Source organism: Eulemur rufifrons, chromosome 7, assembly GCF_041146395.1.
Source record: "Eulemur rufifrons isolate Redbay chromosome 7, OSU_ERuf_1, whole genome shotgun sequence".
Taxonomy (NCBI): Eukaryota; Metazoa; Chordata; class Mammalia; order Primates; family Lemuridae; genus Eulemur; species Eulemur rufifrons.
In genome coordinates this window covers 240,098,052-240,121,844 of record NC_090989.1, presented here as the reverse complement: position 1 = coordinate 240,121,844, position 23,793 = coordinate 240,098,052, and the positions used below count along the sequence as shown (strand labels likewise).

General features: G+C 34.5%; 1 protein-coding gene and 2 pseudogenes across 1 annotated transcript in view; 1 reads left to right on the top strand and 2 right to left on the bottom strand.

Annotated features, from left to right (window-relative positions):
* Nucleotides 1-23,793, bottom strand: part of DENND4C (DENN domain containing 4C) — a 93,404-nt gene that overhangs the window by 10,301 nt on the left and 59,310 nt on the right. Inside the window, exons 18-28 of the mRNA XM_069476505.1 lie at nucleotides 22,843-22,971; nucleotides 21,559-21,703; nucleotides 21,142-21,288; nucleotides 16,760-16,882; nucleotides 15,765-15,911; nucleotides 10,808-11,976; nucleotides 8,181-8,352; nucleotides 7,363-7,472; nucleotides 6,882-7,057; nucleotides 2,696-2,878; nucleotides 1,711-1,906 (exon numbers count right to left, since the gene is read on the bottom strand). Coding sequence (XP_069332606.1) covers nucleotides 1,711-1,906; nucleotides 2,696-2,878; nucleotides 6,882-7,057; nucleotides 7,363-7,472; nucleotides 8,181-8,352; nucleotides 10,808-11,976; nucleotides 15,765-15,911; nucleotides 16,760-16,882; nucleotides 21,142-21,288; nucleotides 21,559-21,703; nucleotides 22,843-22,971 — 2,697 coding nt within the window. The remainder of the gene's footprint in view (nucleotides 1-1,710; nucleotides 1,907-2,695; nucleotides 2,879-6,881; nucleotides 7,058-7,362; nucleotides 7,473-8,180; nucleotides 8,353-10,807; nucleotides 11,977-15,764; nucleotides 15,912-16,759; nucleotides 16,883-21,141; nucleotides 21,289-21,558; nucleotides 21,704-22,842; nucleotides 22,972-23,793) is intronic.
* On the bottom strand, nucleotides 693-1,024 carry LOC138387295 (large ribosomal subunit protein eL33 pseudogene; annotated as a pseudogene).
* Nucleotides 5,218-5,607, top strand: LOC138387294 (small ribosomal subunit protein uS8-like; annotated as a pseudogene).

The window sequence follows — 23,793 nt, the reverse complement described above, 5'->3', positions numbered from 1 at the left end:
AAAGGACTAATTAACTTGCATAGGCTTCTAGCTGAGCAAAGATTGGGTAATATAAGCATCAATAAAAACAGCAATGGATTTAAACATAAATGTTTAAATCAACGAGTTCATGACACCCTATTCCCCCAAATTAATTGATTACCTTGGAGAATAATTGAGACTCAACTCATTATTTGGAAAATTGGTAAATAAAAGGAAAGAATCAAATGTTTATTCTGCCTTTCCAATATAAATTGCATCTTTAGAAAGCCAAACAGAAGATGTGAGGAAGTTTCTCTTTATAATGTATTCCATATAATAAATAAGAAATGACAGTATTAGACTATCATCTATTGGACTATCATCATTTTATAGCTCCTAACCAATGACTTTATCTAGGCATTGAGGCATTAATAACTACTAATATCACAAAAATAATTTATGTTCACTGCTAAAAGGAACATACCACCACTGATAAAATTCTTTCAAAAACAAATGAGCAATTAAACAAAGACCCTAAATCTAATCAAGCTTCTAGATACAAATACCAACTTATAGGGCTGCAGTCAACAAAATCTGGATTGTGGGAAACTCTAGTCTCCAAAGGACAAATGAACTGTTTTTTTTTTTTTTTTTTTTTTTTTCCCCCAAGAGCACAAATCCACTTCTATTTATTTACTTTTCATTAGTTTAAATCCTTGAGGGGTACAGCATCACACGGTGGCCTTGGCAGGAAGGTTGCTTTGGAATTTGCCACGCACCATGCCACTGTTTCTGTGGGCCCGTGTTACCTTTCCCCAGATTACTCTGGTTTTGTTTGGTTTGCCACCAGGAGTCACTGTGTCGTTCTGTGCTTTGTATACATAAGCACATCTCTTGCCCAAATAGAATTCAGTTTCGTCTCGGGCATAAACACCTTCAATTTTAAGAAGAGCTGTGTGCTCTCTTTGGTTTGGGAGACCCTGCTTATAGCCAGCAAAAATGGCCTTCGACCACAGCCTTCCAGACATGTTTGCCTTTTAGTCCTGTTCCCAGCAGACCTCCACAGGCTCCAAGATGGCAAAACGAACTGGTTTTATCAACAAATAAATTACAAGGGAAAAAAGGAGAATCTACAGATTTAAAAAGACTAAAAAAATCTATCAACCAATTGCAATGCATGGACTTTATTTGATCCTGATTCCTCAAACTACAACACAAACACAAATATGCATTTGACATTTTTGAGACAATCAGAAATTTGAACAAACTGAATAACTTAATGATATTTTTTGTATGATAATGGCATTGTGATTATATATATTTTTAAATCCCCATCACTTAGGGATACATATTGAAATATTTACAAATGGAACATATGATTAAAATTTGCTTCAAAATAATCTAGGAAAAGAGAAGTGAATGAGGGTATACATAAAAGAAGAATGGACATAAAGCAGAAATTACTGAAGCTAAATGATGGGTCAAGAGACTCATTATACTCTTGTTTCTTTTTGTACAAATTTGAAATTCTCCCTAATAAAAAGATTAAACTTTTATTCTTAAAAATTATTTTATTCTTAAATTTTACGGAAAAATTCTTTTTTTTAAATTTCCCCACCCACCCATGCCCCCAAAATTCTTATCTATTATTTTTCATGTTATTAAAATAAGTCTACTACAGAAGAATTATATAATGTTCTAACAAATACTTACATGCATACACAGTATAGTTACAATGTTATTACATACCACAACTTCCTGCAGACTGTTTGGAAGACTAACTGTTGAAATGCCATGAAATGGTCGCTGGGTAAAGTCAATATTTTGCAAGGGGCCTCCAACACTGTGACTTCTAGTCAAAGATACATTTCGCTTTGATAAACTATCAGGCACAGATGAAATTTTTATAGTTTGGACATCTCCACTGGCTTTCTTTATTTCATCACTTTAAAAAAATGGAGAAGAAATGCTTTGTTTGTGTTGAAAATAATCTAAACCTGTAGAGCTACAGTATTTACTACGATGAATCTTCAGTCTACTAAATATAACTGAGAAGAATCCATACTGCCTTTTAAAAATTAAATTTTCTTCAAGCATATTTGTAAAACTGATCAGAAGAACAGGATGGAGTAGATGACTCTGGTGAGGGGTGGGAATAGGACATATTGTAGATAACAGGTATTACTTTAAAAAGACAAAGTGCCCATTCAGTTGCTTTATACAAACATTATTTCATCTTTATTAAAAAAAAAATAACCTAGAAGTATACTGTATGCAAATAAGTACAGGAAAGTCATTGATGAATATTTAATCTCTACCAGGCCATAATCCACTAGATCTTATTTACTTTTTAATTTTTAGTGCTTAGCATAATACTTAGCATACAACAGGCTCTCATGATTCAAACAATATTTAAGAGCAAAGTGTGTACTTCACAGTAAAGAGAATAAATACTTCTCTGCAAATTGGTAATGACTGCATTAAGGGGGAAATATTTTTTACTGTTGAAAAGTTCATTTTGTAAAAGACCATTGTCAAACATTAAACTTAGTTCCAAAATGGGTTATCACATTCATCCATTAGATATTTAAACACTATGTGGTAGTAAAAAAGTTAAGATTAAATTTTTTAAAATGCCAGAACTTAAGCCTACAAGAGTCAGGATGTCTTTAAAGACGGAATTTTTACAAAGGTACACAACTTATTATAAAGAGAGCTCTCTACCCTGTGGTACCTTGGCTCAACTGCAGAGCTTGTTTCTTCAGTTACGGTCTGGTTATGTTTGGGGAAATCCATAAAGTTGATCAAGTCAGGTTCTGGTAAACTGGATACAGGTTTGTGCTCCAAGGATTCACTTGCCAGTGGAATGCTTCCACTTTGTAAACTGTCACCAGAGGTACTTGGTTTCAGGAAAAAGCTAAATATGGAATAGTTAAAAAAAACAAAACTTTAAAAATTCTTGAGTCCTCTAAATTTCATCATATTTGGAATTGTTTTATGATAAAGCAGTCATTAATGAAGTATACAATCCATAAGGGAAATACTGCTTATTTCAAACACAAACACACACACATTCTCTCTCTCTTCCCTCCTCACTCTCATTTTCTCTTCTCCTGCTATCTTAAACTTTTCAAATGAAAGGTCTGAGGTAGTCCAATATAAGATCCCTTCAGTTTTTGAGAAACATTAGAAAGCTATGAAGGAAGAGGGGAAGCAAAATATTTTATTAATTCCCCAAGTTAAAAAAAAATAAGAACTGCAGCAACAGCAGTATTTTGAAATATATTAATCTAGACAGCTAGTCTGATGATAGTGGGTTATCATAATTTATTAACATTAGTGTCACTGAAGTTGGTATACAACACACCACCGGTAAATTTGACTGTCTTTAAAAAATAAATAAAATAAAATATATTAACTTATAACTGTTTATAATGCCCCCCTTTTCACTTATAAATGTCTATTTTTGTCTCTAGTTATTTCTTTTTTTCTCTATTCATTAGTTTATGTCCATGTGATCTCTCTCCTTCTCCCTTTAGGTGAGACTGGGTGAGGAGAGGGCCTTAAAAGGAACATTAGAGGATTTTCTGAGATAATGGTAATTTTTTATCAGGGTTTGATTTGCATAAATATATGCATTTACTCTTCAAATGGTATATAAGATTTGTACATTTTATTGTATATAAATTTACCTCAAAAGACTGTAAATAAACACTGAACTCTAGTTAATGATATGCATGCTGAAGTCTTTATGAGAAAAATGTACTAATATCTACTTCTTACTTTTAAATGAATAAAAATATAAAATAAATTGAAGGAGGGATAGATAAATGATAAAGCAAGTACAGTAAAATGTAAATTAAAAAATGCAGGGAGGGATATTTGAGTGTTCATTAAAAAAAATCTTTAAACTTTGTTGTAAATTTGAAATTTTCTATAACATCATATGGGGGGAGAGGCTCAAATGCTCTTTCATACTTAATTTGACAATATAAAATAAAATACTTATCACAGTAGCTGGAAAACCACAATTAACTCAAAAAAGTACAGGACTTATGGAAAATAATTTAAACCTGTATTAAAGGACATAAAAGAAGATCTGAAAAACATGTAGAGACATACTAGACTCATAGATAAGATAATAATATTGAAAAAGTCAGCTTTTCTCCAATTAGTTTATAAACCTAATGCAATCTCAATGAAAACTCCAGCTAGATTTTTTTTTTTTTAGGAACTCAAACTTATTCTAAAAATTTACAGGAAAGAATGAACAGAGAAAAAAAAATTCAAGAGAGGGAACTCACCCTAACAACCAGATGTAACACAAACACAGAGTAATAAAAATATGGTATTAACAAAAACAACAAGAAAAAGCAAAACCAGAGTAAGGTATACATGAGAACTGACAGATGATAAAGATAACACCACATATCAATGAAGAAAGGAGAGGTTATTTAGTAGACAATACTGGGATAAATGGCTTGTTATATAGTGAAAAATAAAAGCTGGATCTCTACTATCATACATAAAAGTAGACACCAGATGGATTAAAGACCTACATATCAAAAGTAAAATGTAAAGAAAAATGTACAAGGAGAAAATTTTCATGGCATAGGAATGGCGAACAACTTTTAAAACAAGATTCCAAAAATACAAATCATAAGGTGGAAAATTAATAGATGATAACATCAAAATTAATGCTTTCTCTTAGCGGAATTAATACCAAGAATTCCAAGTCAGAGCAATAATAAAAAGAATGCTCAGGCCAGGTGTGGTGGCTCACACGTGTAATCCCAGCATTTTGGGAGGCTGAGGCAAGAGGATCACTTGAGGCTAAGAGTTCGAGACCAGCCTAGACAAAATAGTGAGACTCTGCCTCTTCAAAAATAAAAGAAAAAATTAGCCAGGTGTGGTAGCGTGCACCTGTAGTTCCAGCTACTTGTAAGGCTGAGGTGGGAGGATTGTTTCAGTGCAGGAGGTGGAGGCTACTGTGAGGTCCAATTGCACCACCACACTCCAACCAGGGAGGAGCAGCAAAATCCTGTCTCTTAAAAAAGAATGCTCAACAGAAAAATGGGCAATGAATATAAGCAGGTAATTCATAGAAAATACCAGAATAACAAGTAATGATGAGATACTCAAACTTATTAGCACTGAGAGAAATTAAAACAAAAATGAGATACCACTTTATACTCATTAGAATGCCAAAATTAGAAAAGTGAGCCCATGCTCCTCCTGCCATCTTTCTATGCTGCCATAATGGTGTGCATGAATGTCCTGGCTGATGCTCTTAAGAGCATCAAAAATGCCAAAAAGAGAGGCAAACAAAAGGTTCTTATCAGGCTGTGCTCCAGTCATAATCCAGTTTCTAACTATGGTGACGAACCATGGTTACATTGGCAAATTTGAAATCACTGATGATCACAGAGCTGGGAAAATTGTTGTGAACTTCAAAGGCAGATTAAACAAGTGTGGAGTAATCAGCCCCAGATAAGATGTGCAACTCAAAGATCTACAAAAATGGCAGAATAATCTACTGTCATCCTGCCAGTTTGGTGCATTGTACTGGCTTCAGCTGGCATCATGGACCACGAAGAAGCAAGATGAAAACACACAGGAAGGAAAATCCTGGGATGCTTTTTCTAGGGATGTAATACATATTTACAAATAAAATATCTCAGTGGAAAAAAAAAAAGAAAGAAAGAAAAGTGGTAATACCAAATGTTGGTAAAATTGTACAGAAATGAGAATTCTTGGGCACTACTTTTGGGAGGGTAGCCATCTGGGAAAGAATCTTTCAGTGTTTATTAAAATCACGTAAGAAACGACTCAGTGATCTCACTCCTAAATATATTTTTCTGAGGGAAACTACTTTACAGTCCAAAAGGGGTTATGAATTTTGCAGTGTACTACATTACTTCAGTGATGTTTGTAGTAACACAGAATTGAAAGAAACTAAAGTAGCCAACATTAGAATAATAGAAAAGTAAAATGATGTATTAACTTCCTACAGGAGAAACGGAATAAAGTAGTTGTATATACAGTAACTAAGTTTTTAAAAAGGAATACATTGAGATTTTCAGCATTATTTTAATTATATAAGGTAAAAACACATATACAAAATAACCTTATATATTTTTATAAGGATATAACACACAGAGCAGAGTCAGTGTCTTTGTTGAATAAGGTAGTAGGAGTGGAATGGTGGAAGGAGGATAAACAAGAAGGCCCTTGCACAGACCAATAATGATAGTGTGTCAGGAATTAAACAGTGTGATTTGACTTAGCTCCATGCCTGAAGCTAAAAGAAAAAAATAGAAAGAAAACAGCTCTACGATTTAAGATAACAAAAAAAAAAAAAAAAAGTAGCTAAAAGCAGGCAGTAAGATAATAATATAAAGCTCATCTGCTCCATAAAACAAACAGAATTAAAAAAGCATAATTACTTAGGTCAGCATACAGTTATCAAATTCTCAATTACTTAATGTCTGATTATAGACTAGCTAGTCTCCTTTCTATTGCCTAGAATTTGGCCATTTCACTGTCCAAAGCACTATCAGAAAGTGAAAGTGGCAGCAAGTTAAGAGAAAAATTGAAGTATTTTTTTTTTCTTTTTTTCTTCTAGAATACATAATGAAGGTCACAGAGGCAGGAGGCTTGAAATAATGCCTACTATTAAGGTTTGAATTATCTATAAATAAAGTTTGGTTCTAAGCATTAACTACTACTGATAATCCTACTTTAAATAAAATGGAAAAGTAGTCTCCCACATTACTACTATTTTCTATTCAAATCCTGAAGGCGAGGAGTAGAAAGGAAAGGCACGCCTGGAGCACACCATGAATATTTCACTCTTCCCCCAGGAGGCGTATCTTTTGTGGGGGCACTTACTCTTGAGGGAGAGCTTTTATAATACTAACCTTGCAGATCCTCTCAAGTCTTTAAATTCTATATTGAGAAGAGGCAAGAAGTTGCTTTTACAAAACGGACAGGTTGTATTCAAATTTGAATCATCTGCCGTCCATCCAGCCATAATTTCTTCATCATAAACTAAAGCTCCACAAGCTCTACACTGCGAACAACTTGACATCAAAACCTAAGAACAGAAAAATGCAGACATGGAGAATCCTATGGTAAAATTAACCTTAACAGGCCTAACTCTTGAGATAATCGGAAGATTTTATTATTCTATTGATCATATTTGGAATTAACAGTTCTATTATTTTACAGGTAAACTACCCGTTCATTGTCTTACTTACATAAGACAGCAAGCAAATTCAACAAAATGACTTATTTTATTATTCTTTCTATGAAGGCATCATAGAATCCTGTTAAATGCCATTCTGAAATTAAAAGTATGTTTACAGCCATCCTATCATGGGCAGAACACAGAACTTTTACCTCCATTGCACAGTTCTGATAGATGCTAGACATGCTGGTATTTTGAGAAGAACCATGGTCTGATTTCTCAAAATCTTGCCCTTTCGTGCCTCTTGGAAGTGGAACTTCACCTGGAGAGGAATAAGCATCATAACACCTTACGTAGGAAATGTCTTTATTCTTTGGAAATGCATGCCAAAGTATTTAGGGGGAAAGTATTATGAAGTCTGCAATTTTGTTTTCAAATGGTTCAGTATAAAAATGTATGTATACATAAATATAAAGTTAAAAATAGCTAATTAAATCTAGGTGGAGAATATGATTATTTGTTATGCAATTCCTTCAACTTTTCAGGACATTTGAAATTTTTCATAATAAGAAGTTGAAGAAAAAGTACAGAATTCACAGAATTCAATTTCTGCAAGTAACACAGAGCTAAGAAATTTCAATGAGTCTCAAACTCTACTGTACATGTGATTCACCCAGAGAGCTGGTTAAAAATATGCATTCCCAAGGCCGCATCCACAAATGCAGTCTCAGAAGTTTTAGACTAAGGCTTGGACATTTGTATACATTTTTAAACAAATTCCCCAGACAATTCTGATGCATGCATAAGTTTAAGAACTAATGATACAATCCACAAATATAAACAACTAAAAATAAACACAGAAGGTGACTACAGTACTTATAGATCATACAAAATCTGAGTAGATAGTAAGGTACAGCTATTATTAAAAATCTATTAGATCATCTCAACAAATGGAGCTTATTGAGGGGAGAGTTATAAGCATCTAAATTAAAACAAGCAATGACAAATAAAGGACAATTCTTCCCCATACCTATTGAATAATGCAGTTTTGCTACATCTCCACTGCTGTTGCTACTGCCAAGACTTGTGTTGCTCTGGGTAAGTTCGCTGGGGACCGAGATACTTGTGTTAGGTGATACAGTCTCCTCCAACATATGGTCTTCTAGGCCAGCTGGGAAGCTGTAATCTCTATTAGTTTCCTCCTTTAATTAAAAAGAATAAAACCCCACATACATAAATAATACCTTCTCCAATAGAAATATATTCACTCTTTCCTTTTCAAAATTAAACCCTACAATCCTTAAACAAATCAGCATCCCCAAATTTTTCAAAACCATGAAATCTTCTCATTATTATTTGGAACTTCCCTTCCACACTCTAAGACATCCAAGCCATAACCTACAATACTTTAAGAAAGATTGTATTGTGCTCCAAGTGTATGTTTGGGGTCTGGGTATCTCTCAATATTCAATATTATAAAATAAAGGAACTCTATTTGTCTATTATATTAAGTCTATTATAAAATAAAGGAACTCTATTTGTCTATTATATTAAGTCTATTATAAAATAAAGGACTCACTGTCTCCAATGGAATCAGAGATCCCAGTAGAAGCAGAGTAGGGGCTTTCGAGTCAGATAGCCAGATTAGGTAGGTATGTGACCTTACAGAAATTAATTCTCTAACTTTTAATTATATTATCTAACAATATGGGTAATATGAGTCTTTTCAAATAAAGTTGTTTTGAGAATTTCAGCTGAGAATCTGATTGTTCAGAATAACAAATATCAACGTTAGAGGCATAAGATACGAATAAAGTTCCAAAAAACACTGTAGTTCTTAACCATTCTAAGTGACTGTTGAAACTTTAGATAGAAAACATTTCGACAATTCTCATGTAATTTATTTTTATGTCATTACATTTTCTTCTATGTTGTTTAAATCCCTGTAAAATATTACTGATGTACTATTACGTAGTTAGTATTAATAAATCCCCTATTGCTTAAACACTCAAAATGCTTTTAAATCTTATATAAATTACATTGATGAATTCCTTTGAGCTATTTTTACACATATACCTAATTATGTCCTTAAATTCTGGATAAAAGTTATACACATTTTATAGACTTATTCATTTCTTCACTTGCAAATATTTATTTGCCTCATGCCAGGCCCTGCTACTAGTGCCAGGGCTATGTCAATAAAGGGAAGAGACAAGATCCACAACTAATTGGAATTTATAATGTCAAACATTCCAAGTCCAAAAAACTCTGTAGAAAGTATTCTTGCTTTTAATTTAACATTGTTACATAAAATTTCAAAAATAAAAGGATTCACCCTGTTGGGTTTTTTTAAATCATAATACCAGGTTAAGACACTTTGGAAGATATTTTATTTTGCCTTTCCTTGACTGACCTGGCAAGCTCTTTAAACATAAAATGCAGTTTGTCTTAAAGTACTCAATACTATACTTTTAATTCAATTAATATTTTCCCTATAGAATAGTGTTTTCCTTCAAATGGTATACAAGTCTTATTTGTCCAATTTCTTTTCCCATGTCTCTAATTCCCATTTAGTACCTTTAACAATTTGAAATTAATTATATGACCTTGAAAATGCATGATGTTTTAAGCTTCTGTTGTTTTTCACATTATTCTCTCAGATATACCCTTGTGGCCACTTTACTGCTTTGACTAACCTAAAATTTCAAATTTATCCTTCACACCCCAACTTAGACATCACCGTTTTGCTTTTTCTGGACAGCCCCCTTTTAATATATTGCTCTTTGATATCTTCTCCTAAGACATTGCTTCTAGGTAAGAGCAACTCTACAACCAACCTCTGACTTCAAATCCTAGATCTACCACTCACTAGTTATGTGATCTTGGAAAGCTAATTTACCTCTCTGAACCTCACAAATCATCTATAAAATGAGGATAAGATAGTACCACCCTCATGGGGTTGTTATGAAAATTAAACAAACATATATGGGTGTGGGTGTGCATATTCATATACAAAAACAGATATATAGCTTACAACAGCATCTAGAATATACTGTTACAATAATAGTAGCAAACATTAAAGACATTTTCTACGAAAGTACTCAAGTACTATATAATTCTTTGAACACAAGGTGAGATTTTAGTTAACTTTTCTGTAAAACAAATAAGCAAAATTTCCCCAATTCTATTTTCAGAAAAAGATCTAATGATTAACTCTAGTTACAATGATTTTTTTTAAAGACTTTAATCATTTTTGTCATGCAGTATGAAATCTGTGGATTAAGCTGCAGATTGATTTCATATATATTGAGGAGATAACATAAGTAAAAGTTTTTAAAAAGTAAAGTGCTGTGCAAATATAATATGGAATTATTAACTTCAAATACTAATCATTAATACTTTTAAAGAAATAAACTTAATATTTTAGTTTAGACTGATCTATGGAATTATACAGTGGTCCTGATATTCTATTTCTACATTAATTAATTTCCTTACATATATGCTCAAATTACTTCAAGAAAGAAACCAAATATATATAAAGTTTTAAAATATAAAAACAAAAGTTACCAAAAATCTCTAAATAATAATACATGTACTTTTAAAAGATACCATAAACTTTCCAATATCGGATAGACTACACACATAAAACTCTCTTACCTCATCATCTGAGTAGCTGTAGGCGGACGTCACAGCTCCCCACATCTTAGTGGCTACCGTTGCTGCTTGTTTCACACCAGATTTTAGGACATCCATCTTGGGCCCTGAGAGTATACTCTCCAGCTTTAGCCCTGACAAAGAATTTACTACGGAACCCAATGAGCCATGTGGTGAGGAACGCACTAGCGCTGACAAAGAAGTTGAGCGTTCTTTACGAGTTCGAGAGGGAGTTTGTGGCTTGAAACGCCCAGTAACAGTTTTAGACTTGGACATGGCAGGGGAGTTCTTTTCACATTCAGGATTTTCCTGTGCTGGTAGACCAGGCTCTGAAGGTAGGCTTGATCTCCTCTCTAAAGGGTGAATAAGCCCAGTGGTAGTGCCAGACTCTCTGTTTCCCTCTCTGTGTAACTCCATACTGGAAGATTTACTACCCAGGGGACTTTTTAGGTTCATGTAGCTTTCGATTTCATCAGCCAGATTGCGTGCAATAACTGGAGAAAACACCTTATCTTCAGAATCAGGAGTTTTTTCTCCTGTACATTCGGTGGCTAAAAGCGACAAAGGATCTAGTCCAGTTTCAACATCTTCCCTCTCAACAGCTTTGGCAACACCATATAAACTACCTCTCTTATTCATCAGATCTTTGGATCCTGTTTTTAAGTCACTTGGCTGATTACTGTTGCTATCACTTTGTAGACTATCATATGTATTTTCTGACGCTATGATTTTAGCTACATCATCATCAACCACAGGCTCTAAAAGCTCCTGGCTTTCCTCAAGCATCTCTAGCACCGGAGATGACCTGTGCTCAGGATCCCAAGTGCTTTCAGACACACGAGTCCTACTGTCAGCTAGGTGACAGCTAACATTCTCAAAGCTATGGGTTCTTGCAATGTGAAGTGGAGAGGTCTTAGGACACGTCAACGCTGCTGTCAGAATCCTGGCATCTGCTCCCATCATAATAGCCATTTCACTTGAATTCAAATCCAAACTGCTCTTCTTAAGCAGCATTCCTGCTCGACTTTCAGAACTAAAACTACAACTCCTCTCTGGAAAATGCTTTTGTCTTTTTTCTCCTCTATCACCATTCTTCTTGAGATTAGAAACTTCTCCAAAAACTGCATCTTCAACTTGATCTTGAGTAGAAAATAGCACATTTGATGTACTACCTAAACGAGACAGTAAAATATTAACAGTGAATCTCTATTTTTCCAGTGTAACTTTTTTAAAAAAAAATAGATACAGGATCTTGATATGTTGCCCTGGCTGGTCTCGAACTCCATGGCACAAATGATCCTCCCGCCTCAGACTCCCAAAGAGATAGGACTATAGGCACATGCCACTATGCCTGGCTTCAGAGTAACTTTTATTAAAATGTTTACTGTTGGCCAGGCGCAGTGGCTCACGCCCATAATCCTAGCACTCTGGGAGACTGAGGCAGGCGGATCGTTTGAGCTCAGGAGTTCAAGACCAGCCTGAGCAAGAGCGAGACCCCGTCTCTACTAAAAATAGAAAGAAATTAGCTAAACAACTAAAAATATATAGAAAAAATTAGCCAGGCATGGTGGAGCATGCCTGTAGTCCCAGCTACTTGGGAGGCTGAGGCAGAAGGATCGCTTGAGCCCAGGAGTTTGAGGTTGCTGTGAGCTAGGCTAACGCCATAGCACTCTAGCCCAGGCAAGAGAGTGAGGCTCTGTCTCAAAAATAAATAAATAAATAAATAAAATGTTTACTGTTTTCCTTACTTGAAAGTGACATATAATTAGAGTAAAAAATTCAGAACATTTAGAACGTATAAAGAAGATAAAAGGTATATACAAAAAAAAAGTACCCCCAAAAGCTGTTCAAATCTGTCTCCTAGAGATCACACTTTTTTTATTATTTTTTTTTATTCTAATTGTAGATGAGGTAAAGAGATAACATTTCAATGTATAACCTGCCTTTCATCCTCTATGCATATATATACACCCATAAAAAAAGAGTTCATGCTCAACCTATAGGTCTCACTTAAAAACAAAAAAGAGTTCATGTAATATGTGCTGGATATATCTATATAGTTTGCTAAAATATATTACATTTATCAATAAACACAGGTCTATTCTTATTTCTTACATTTTAAGAGTCTTACATTCAATTTAAGAAACACATTCTGAGGTTAAAAGCAGACCTAAAAAAAATAATCTCTTCTATTTTACCTTTTATATATCCAGTTCAACAAATACTTGCCAGGAATCTACTCTGCACAAAGCAAATGTGTAACTGTAGAGGATCTGTATACTTGCTAGAGTCAAAGCCTTACTGCTTCAAAGTAAAAGAATCCAGCATGGAATGCTTAGAATTGGCAAATTCTAAGAAGGGTAATAAAATCTTAGTTAAAAATTTTTCAGATATATTCATTCCTTCAACAAATTACGTGAATGCCTACTAGCACCCACTATGTGAGGTGCTAGGAATACAACGGTAAATAAAACAGACGTGATCTCAGCTCTCACAGAGGTCTTATTTGACCAAGTAGACCAAAAATATGCTAGCAGCCTTAGGAACCTGCCCTATCTTTGTGGGAAGCAAGCAGTCTTTTAGTCTTTGCTACCATGCAATTTTTTCCACTCTAATACCAAAAGCTATTTCCCATTTGAATCTTTATTATAACTTAAGTCTACCTGCCATGGTCTTGATTTTTGTGCTCCCTAAAATTCACACATTGAAATCCTAACCCCAATGTGATGGTATTAGGAGGTGGAGCCTTTGAGAGATAATTAGGTCATGAAGGTGATGCCTTCATGAGTGGGATTCGTGCCCTAATAAAAGAGACCCCAGAGAGCTCTCTCCTTGTGTGCCACGTAAGCATACAAGAGGAAGTCGGTGGTCTGTAACCTGGAAGAGAGCTCTCACCAGAACCCACCATACTGACGATACGCTAATCTCGGACTTTCCAGCCTCCAGAACTCTAATAAATAAATTTATACTGTTTATAGCCACCGACTCTGTGGAATTCTGTTACAGCAACCTGAATTGACTAAAACACCACCCATTCATATTTAGGATTCTCATTTGTTTTTTAAAAAGCATAATGATCTGGGAGGTTTGAGGGAAAAAGCTGTCTTTGATAAGAGCTTTTTTTTAAACTTCCAAATTGATTTCAACATTATTTTAATCTTTCCAATTAGTACTAATTACTAGTCATAATCATATCAATTAATCAAAACTACTAGTAAGCATTTAGAAATATTTTTAAGGCTTTTAAGGGAATTAAACTAACCTATTTTACAACTCAAAAATTTGTACCTGCTTTGAAAACTGTTCTCAGTATTTGAGAAACAGATCTTTGCAAATATTAATTCTCATAGTATTTCCAGGAATTTAGTGGCAAATTTTACTCAATTTTAAAATGAATTTGTTTGATATACTGGCAAAAGCCCCATTACCACCCCATTCTTTCTTAACGGAATAAATCTTCCTATATCAAGATGTGATAGGAAAATAGGATGAGTAAAAAGGGAAGGAAACACCCCAGTCCCCAGGCCATGTCTACTTCAATACTCAGAGGATTCTAAACCTTCGATCAAGAAACTCTGCCCTCCTCTCCCCCACCCACCTTACTGTCAATGGGCTGGGAAAATGAGATCTACAACACATATAAAAATTATTTTCTCAAAAAACTAGGCCGGGCGCGGTGGCTCACGCCTGTAATCCTAGCACTCTGGGAGGCCGAGGCGGGTGGATTGCTCAAGGTCAGGAGTTCGAGACCAGCCTGAGCGAGACCCCGTCTCTACTAAAAATAGAAAGACATTATATGGACAACTAGAAATCTATATAGAAAAAATTAGCCGGGCATAGTGGCGCATGCCTGTAGTCCCAGCTACTCGGGAGGCTGAGGCAGTAGGATCGCTTAAGCCGAGGAGTCTGAGGTTGCTGTGAGCTAAGCTGACGCCACGGCACTCACTCTAGCCTGGGCAACAAAGTGAGACTCTGTCTCAACAACAAAAAAAAAAAACCTTTAGACTCACCTCTTGAGTACTACCCCAAAAAAGTAATGAACTTGGTATCACAGTAAAGACAAAGAGAAAAGACTTTAAGAATAAAGAGTACTTTTACACTGATTTAAGAAGCTGAACAAATTAACTTCTGTAAAGCCAGCCAAGATAGATAGATGCATTTTCAGATAAGACAGTAGACTTTAGAGAAGTGAATTGAAGCTACTACTAACAAAGGGCAAAAGACACAGGCCAATTTTACTGTCCTTTAAAATCATATACTTATCCTTGTTAGTATAGTGGTACGCAAAAGAAAATAAAGCTTTTTAAATGAAATTTATTTTTTAAAACTTTAGAAAAAGAAATAAAATAAAATCATATACTTAGATGTATGCTTCATGGGTACTTGTAAGGCTCTACGATATAACTGAAAGTAGTAAACTCAAATTCAAGGGAGTCCCACAGACAGCGCTATTTATTACAAATATTTAATCACAAACAAGAAGTGGTTCAGGGTACCTATAACAAATGGGCCAAAATTAAAGACTCACTAATGTATTTGTGTAGAGTGGAAATGATATGAGTATTTTTCTTTCATTTCCCTTCAGTGATAGGAAATGCCACGCACAAAAGCCCTCTGGGATTTGATCACATCACTGCCCGTCTGTTCTTGACGCATATAGGAGGCCCTACAGTATACTCTCATTATCTACAATGAGAAAGAGTGACCAAACAGAGAACAGGCACTACAGCAGGAAAAGGCATTCCAAATAACAATTAAACACACTAAATACCCCTCCTTTTAAAAATTAAATACCTTTAAGTAACAAAATTTTACTTTTTTTTTTTAGCCCACTTATAGTCATTTCTGGCTCTTTGGCATGTACATTATAATTAAGTCAACAATTTAATGTCATTAAAGATACACAGGTGTCTGTGGAAGTGTATTTTAAATATTTAATAACCAATATGTGAAGACTCACCAGTGTTACTTTTCCTGCTGTTGATATCAAATATACCAGATGGAACTTTCACAATAGTATTGCCCCATGCAGGAGCTTCACTGGGACTCTGAGGCTCTGGACTAGGTTGTGAATGTTTTGCCACAACAGAAGAGACATCACATGCCTCTGGAAAAAAAAAAAATATCTGGATGTTATTCCTACATTTTCTAATATTGAACAGATACCATATATTGATACTTATATACTGTATGTATTTTTTCTCCAAAAGGAATGGATATCTATTTTATTACTGATTTATTATGTGTGGTTTACTCTACACCATAATTGTCACCAACACTGACTGAAATGCTTTGTTTTAGTGTTCAATAATCCTAAGGTGTATGTTCTCGAGTGAATCAATTAAGCCTCTGGCCTTCAGTTCTCCTTCTCATCACTTGGCAAGCAGGGGAGGGGCTTGCTTCTGCATAACTCTGGAGGATAAAATAAGTAACATCATGAAAGAAACTGCACTTTTGTGAAGAGAATAGGAAGAACATCTTATTACCAAACTATTCTTCCATATTTCCATAAAATGATTACAATAATTCATCTCTACCTTAATGAGTCCTATAAAAAACAGGAAAATCACACAGAATATTTTTAATCTACCAATGAAAAATATCCACTTAGATATTGAAGGACTTCTAGTGAAAGAACATTTTAAAAAAAGGAACACGGAAATGTTTTGATGACTTAAAGTTTAGCCCTGGTTCTGTCACAAAGTAGGTTTGGCAAATACCACAAAAGGTTGTATTTTCCTGAAAAATTCAGGTTTGACCTAGAAAGTCCCTAAAGGTCTCTTAAATTCTAAAATTCAGAGACTACCAAAATCTACCTTATATAATAAATACAATATCTTATTAGCCAGACATTACATTTTTGAAAATTATCACCAAAAATTATCAAATAAGATAAACGTTTAATTAATACAGGTATTTTTCTCTAAGTAAAGCTCATAAATATCAGTACTTAACCTTCTTTTTGCAGTTTTGTTGTAGTTATCAATTCTCTTGCTGCTTGTTCTTCAGGCACATGAATTTCTGCATCATCCTTTATAAGTTCATCCTTAGACCCGTAGCCTTGGTCAGACTGACCACCTATTAAAAAGAATGCAGACTTACATATAAATGTTTTCATATACTTATATACTTCATATATAAAATATCAAAAGAAAATTCCACTGATCTACATAAACTTAGAGAAAGGGAACAAAAGAGCATACAAGGCACACAGAACATTTTAAAAACAATGACAAGAAGCAAAGAACAGCAGAAACAAGAACATCAAAGACTAAAGACCACTACACATTTGGAAGCACTGAATTTTAATTACCTTATCTGTAAATTAAAGAGATTTGGACAGTATGTCTTGAAAAGTCTTTTTTGGAGATTGTCTATAGAATGCTACCTTTTGTTTAAGAAAGAAAAAGGAACAAAATACACATATATCTCCTAATTTTTGCAAAAAGAAATGCAAGAAAGATGAATCAGAAAACAGTAAAAATGATGACCTACAAGGGGTGTGAGAAAATAGGATGGAATGAATAAAGGAGGAAACTTCTCTAATTATGGCTTATCATATTGTTTTTATTTTTAGAGATGTACTTATATATATTCAAAAAAATGAAACCCATAAAGTGGGGGAGGAAGGCTAAAACTGAATGCAAAGAGAAACAAAGGAAGCAAATTATATTGCATAAGAATAACATACTCAGACTGAAAGGGTCATGTGAGAACTAATCCAAGTATTAATAATTTCTTAACACATTATTTTGAGTGTATACCCTGAGATGAGGGGTAACAGTCAAATCCTGAACTGCTTACTAGGTTTTTTTTTTTTTTTTTTTGCAAAGGGGAGTGGGTGTAACAATTCTGGAATATTTTTGTGTATAGTATACATTTTTCTAGCTCTGCTTGCTTAAAAAAAAGTCTAGAAGCAGTAACCCCTTGGTAGCAGTGAACATACATAGAGCCCAGATCCTGGCTTCTATAATCTATTCTCCATTAAAAGGAACCTGGGATCCCTGAAGAAATGGCTGATTCCAGAGCTCAGGCAGGGAAGGTACAAGAATGAGCCACGGATATTTTGTTGTGCCATAAAGGAAGTGCTCAAAAACATGATGGGGGCATGTCTAAAGGACATAAAAACCAACTTAAAAGAGCTCCCACTGGCCAACACTGGGATAACTTGAGGATCAAATAGGGACAGTAATGGATCATAATTCAACGAATAATAGGAATCACTTATGCAGTATACCTGTGGATGCATAACCTAATCACAAGGAATTATCAGACAAACGCAAATTAAGGAACATTCCATAAAATAACTAAAACAAACTCTTCAGAAAGGTCAAAGTCATGAAAGACAAAGAAAGGCTGAGGAATTGTGTCAGGTTACAGGAGACTAAAGAGAAGGGGTCAAAGTACCACAAAGGACATTACCATAGCTGACAAAATTGGAATACAGACTATAGACTAAAGTAGTATATCAATGTTTTCTTAAATTTGGTAACTAAACCGTGGTTATTAAGAGAAAATATCACTGAAGTATTAAGAGGTAAAAGGGCAAGATATGTAACCTGCTCACATGATTTAGGAAAAATAATGATATGAGTGAATCTAGACAAAAGATATTCAAGAGTTTTTTGTATTATTCTTGAAACTTCTTTATATGTTTGAAACTATTTTAAAATAGTTTTTCAAAAGTCTGTTTTGGCTTTAAAGTTCTATAATTTAAAATCGAAACTAAGACCAGTTACTAGAGAAATCAGTATAAAGATGTCAATCAAAGATACATAAAATATGTAATACCTTCCACTCTCCACCACTTAGAATTTGGTTTGCTATATAACAAAGGAATTAAATGTCTTTAAATACCACTATTCAGAATGACTGGCTGGCGCAGCAGCTCATGCCTGTAATCCTAGCACTCTACTCTGGGAGGCAGAGGAGGGAGGATTGCTTGAGGTCAGGAGTCTGAGACCAGCCAGAGCAAGAGCAAGACCTCACCTCTACTAAAAACAGAAAATATTAGCTGGGCGTGGTGGTGTGTACCTGTAGTTCCTGCTACTCCAGAGGCTGAGGCAGGAGGACTGACTGAGCCCAGGAGTTTGAGGTTTCTGTGAGCTAGGCTGACACCAAGGCACTCTACCCCAAGGGACAGAGCAAGACTCTGCCTCAAAAAAAAAAAAAAAAAATTTCATGTAGAATGACTAACTTCAGTCACTTTTTTATTGCACCCCAAAAAGTCTGGTAAAGCAATATGGTGCCATGAAATGAACACTAGACTGGGAATTGGGTAAATTCATTAAACCCAAATATGTCCCTAACAGCTAAGTGACTCTGTATCAGGTACCAAGTGGAAAGATTCCATGAGATAATCCTTAATGAAATGAGCAACTTAAGCATCTGGGCTGGAAGACTTTCCAAAAGTATCAAATGATATCACCAGAAGCCCTACCGAGACACATAGTCACTGTAAATTCAATGTCTTGGATTCAGCCATTTGAAATGCAACAATTAATATAAAGAAATATATAGACTGGGCACAGCAGCTCACACCTGTAGTCCCAGTTACTGGGGAGGGTAAAGTGGGAGGATCGCCTAAGCCCAGGAGTTTGAGGCTGTAATAAGCTATGATTGTGCCATTGTACTCCAGCCTGGGTGACAGAGTGAGATCCATCTCTCTTAAAAAAAAAAAAAAAAAGAGTGAGACAGCAAGGGGGGGGGAGAAAGAAATACACAATATACAAAATAGGGCTCTGAAGGTTCTTCCCCATCTACTGCAATCTTTATATCAATTGCCCAGGATTATTAGGAGACCTTTTTTCCCATTAAAGGACTAAATTGCCTCTATAATGAAATAAACTTAAAAAGCTAGAGGAATAAGGGTGGGTGTTTATGTATTATTATTATCATCAGTAAACTGGTTACATACCAAAAGTTTATTTTCTTGGTTTTTTTGTACATGAAACTCATTTCTTCTACAAGTATTAGGAAAAAATACAGGCAAAATAAGGTAGCTTTAAAATGAAAGTTTCATAATAATTCCTACTTATTAAATTACAAACAGGATTATAAATTAAGAAAGTTAATCACAAATAGGATTATAACCTACAGCCTTATATTGGCTTTCAATGATTTATACATGCTCCTGTAATTATGGGAAGGTAGTTTTTAGCACAAAAATTCAGTAGACCATTTTTGGAAATCAACAACTACCTCAACAGCTGAAACAATGAATTCTTTAATGCCCACAACACTATTTGACAATGATGCCACCAACCAACCTCAAAATAAGAATTATGGCAAGGCATAATATATCTTCAAGATAACAAGTATGCTTTACAAATTGATGATAAAATGTTAGTTGGATATTTTCAGCATTCTATATATAATTACAATCATCTGAAGGAAAAGCCAAGAGAATGAAAACTGCTTTCCACTTGTAACAATAAAGTACAACAAAAGATCTTTCCCCCACCCTTGCATGGCAGCAAAATTTAACCTAATAAACAGGAAATTACCTGAAGTGGTTAACATTCAAGGGTAGAATTAATGCACACGTGTATCCATAGCTTCACGTCATACAAGTCTGTCTGCACCCCATACCATGACAGCCAAGGACAAATGCAGCACCAAGAAACAGCAAAGAGCAAAAAGCAAAGCAACAAAGAGCAGAGAAAAGGAAACTTCAGTCATTGAGACAAGTTCATCAGATGAAGCACAGGAATTAGACTCAGAATTCTTTTTAAAGAAAGGCTTGAGATATTAAAAACAACCACAACAAAAACACAACACAAGAAGAAAGATGTGCAACATATATATCTTGCCCAATGTGCTACTTTAATTACACTTATTTCTAACTTCAGAGAACAGAGGTTATACCCATAGCTGTGTACATACAAGTAGCTTCTGCAGCTTCTCAGATTTTAAAAAAGTGCCATTTAAACAAATACTTTTTTTCATCATGTGTGACTTATTTTCCTCCCTCTTAATATTCATAATGTCTAAGTTTTAAGATATATATTCCATTTAATAAAACAATTTGCAAGTTGTGTCACTAACGTTCACATTCATTAGCTCACCAATCCTAATAATTATATCAAATACTTTCACAAATTAATGATGAACAAATATAAAGAAGCATCACCCTAGAGCACTGTGCACAGAACTCCAAAGTTAATTTAGGAAATAAACAGAATTGACCTGTTGAGATATAATTTCTTCTCTTATTAATATATAGTACTTTTAAAGTATTCATATCACACAAACTCAAGGAGGGCAAAAGCTTTTTGAAAAAAGAAAGACATAACGTGAGAGTGAGTGAAGGGTTAGTAAAATCCTGGTTTTAGTACCTGTGCTAGAGTGATTATCAATGGAATCAAGCCTGATTAAATCTCTGACGAAGACTGTGTGCTCCCCATTGTTAGCATCATTAGCACTATCCACGCTACAGTGGCTCACCGTGTCCCCATCACTTCCACCTGTGGCATTCTGAGGAACTAAAGATAAGGACAACAGCAGTTCAACAACTCATGCATTGATAATCTCTGAAACTAAACATGAATGACCCACAGTTCATTTACAGTTGCAGAACACCTTCTAAATGTCTTAAAAAAAAAAAATTATTTTGGACTAAGATAATCTGTCTTTGTGCATGAAAATATCTACCAGATTTCATTTAAGTTTTTCTACTTCATATAATTAAAAACTCATAGGCCTATAAAGGTTATGGTTCAGCAAGAAAGTATATTTCCAATCACACGTATTACCTGATATTGAGGAGACCTGTGACTTTTGCACAGTCTTTTTAACCGGCTGCCTAAATTGTGCCAAGCCACGTACCACATTCCGTACCTTCGTCCATAAGAAGATACCACTGCGGGTACTGCTAGGCCATGGGCTCTCCAAAACTACCTAAAGGTAAAAATAATGTTCATTAGGAATGTCTGATTCTAAAAATACATACACATACGTGTATTTATGTTTGTGTACGTGTATATATATATGTACACACATATAAAGAATTATAACCAGCCAACAGTTACATGAAAAAATGCTCAACATCATCACTAATCATCAGAGAAATGTGAATTAAAATTATAATGAGATACCACCTCACATCTTTTAAAATGGTTATTATCAAAAAGACAAAAGATGTTTGGCAAGCATGTGGAGAAAGGGGAGCCCCCGCACACTGCTGGTGGGAATGTAAATCAGTACAGCCATTATGGAGCTTCCTCATAAGGAAAGAGTATGGAGTTTCCTCAAAAAATTAAAAATAGAACTACCATATGATCTAGCAATCCCACTACTAGGTATACATCCAAAGTAAATAAAATCAGCATGTGGAAGAGATATCTGCACTCCCATGTTCACTGCATCATTATTCACAATAGCCAAGATATGGAATCAACCTAAGTGTCTATCAATGGATGAACAGAAGAAGAAAATGTGATATATATACACAATGGAACACTAGTTAGCCTTCAAAAACGAGGAAATCCTGTCATTTGTAACAATATGAATGAACCTGGAGGACACTATATTAAGTGAAATAAGCCAGGTACAGAAAGACAAATACTACATGATCTCATTTATATGTAGAAACTAAGAAAGTTAAACTCATAGAAATACAGAGTAGAATGGTGGTTATGGGGCTTCAGGAGGTTGGGGAGATTTTGGTCAAAGGATACAAAGTTTTAATTAGATAGGAAGAATAAATTCAAGACATCTATTGTACAACATGGTGACTACAGTTAGTAACAATGTACTGTATTTTGAAAATTGCTAAGAAAATAGATTTTAAGTGCTCCCACCACAAAAAAAATGGTAAGTATGTGAGGTAACACATGTTAATTAGCTCAATTTAGACATTCCACAACGTATACATTTCTCAAACATCAAGTTCTACATGATAAATATATACAATTTTTATTTGTCAATTAAAAGAAAGAATTACACCCTCAAAACCACCTGTGAGAAATTTCATGAATAAAAGGTATAAAAAGTTATTCTTAATAAGCAGCATATTTACTAATGTCAATCCTACTTACCTTATTATAATAACCGTAAGTAATAGCATTTGGCTTTATCTTAGCAGTTTTCATTTCAAATAAGACCCTCACTGCTAAAACAGGATGACTCCAAAGTCCACAAAGCTGCATTACTACTCGATAGCATACCTAACAAAAGATGATATGAAAGCATCAGTAGTTAGCACATTAGTCTATTTGTAGAGATTTTTAAATGACTTTATTCAATTGTTTTCAGAAAGTTATTAAGCACTATTTTCTCCTTTGTTCTGGTTTGAGTATCTTAGTAAATTATTTTAAAACCTATTCATTAATGGAAGTATCATCAACTATAACACATAGGAACTATGTGCACATGTCCCATTTGTTTGAGTAACTAAGTCTACACGAAGAGAATGACTATTACTCTCCATAACTTGAAAAGTAATTCATTTCTAAAATCAAGTATGATTAAAATAGCATAGCCCACTATGCTTATATTCTATGCCAAAGGAATTAAAAACAGCATCTCCAGAATGCCCATGTAACAAACAGGATTTGCCTTAAAAAGAATGAGAAGTACACTGTAATATTATTGGCAAAGACTTTTCATTTTAAATTCTAATCTGGTTCTAAATATCATTTATAGTTAACATCAGAAACAGTTTTTAAAGGGAAAAATAGCATAGAGAAAAGCCAAATAAGTGCCTCAGTTTCCTCAACCATTAACTGGATGATATTTACTACCTACCTCTTAGGATGGTTCTGAGGCCAAAGAGAGGTAATACATGAAAATGTTTTATGCATCATTCACTGAGTGTTTACTAAGAGCCAGGCACTTTATGTATATTACCCAATTTAACCTTCAAATTAACCTTTTGAGGAAAGCACTATTATTATCTACATTAGTGGTTCTCCAGGGGCAATTTTGGTCTCCAGGAGATGTGACAATGAGACAATCTTGATTGTCATGACCTGTAGTAGGGAAAGGGA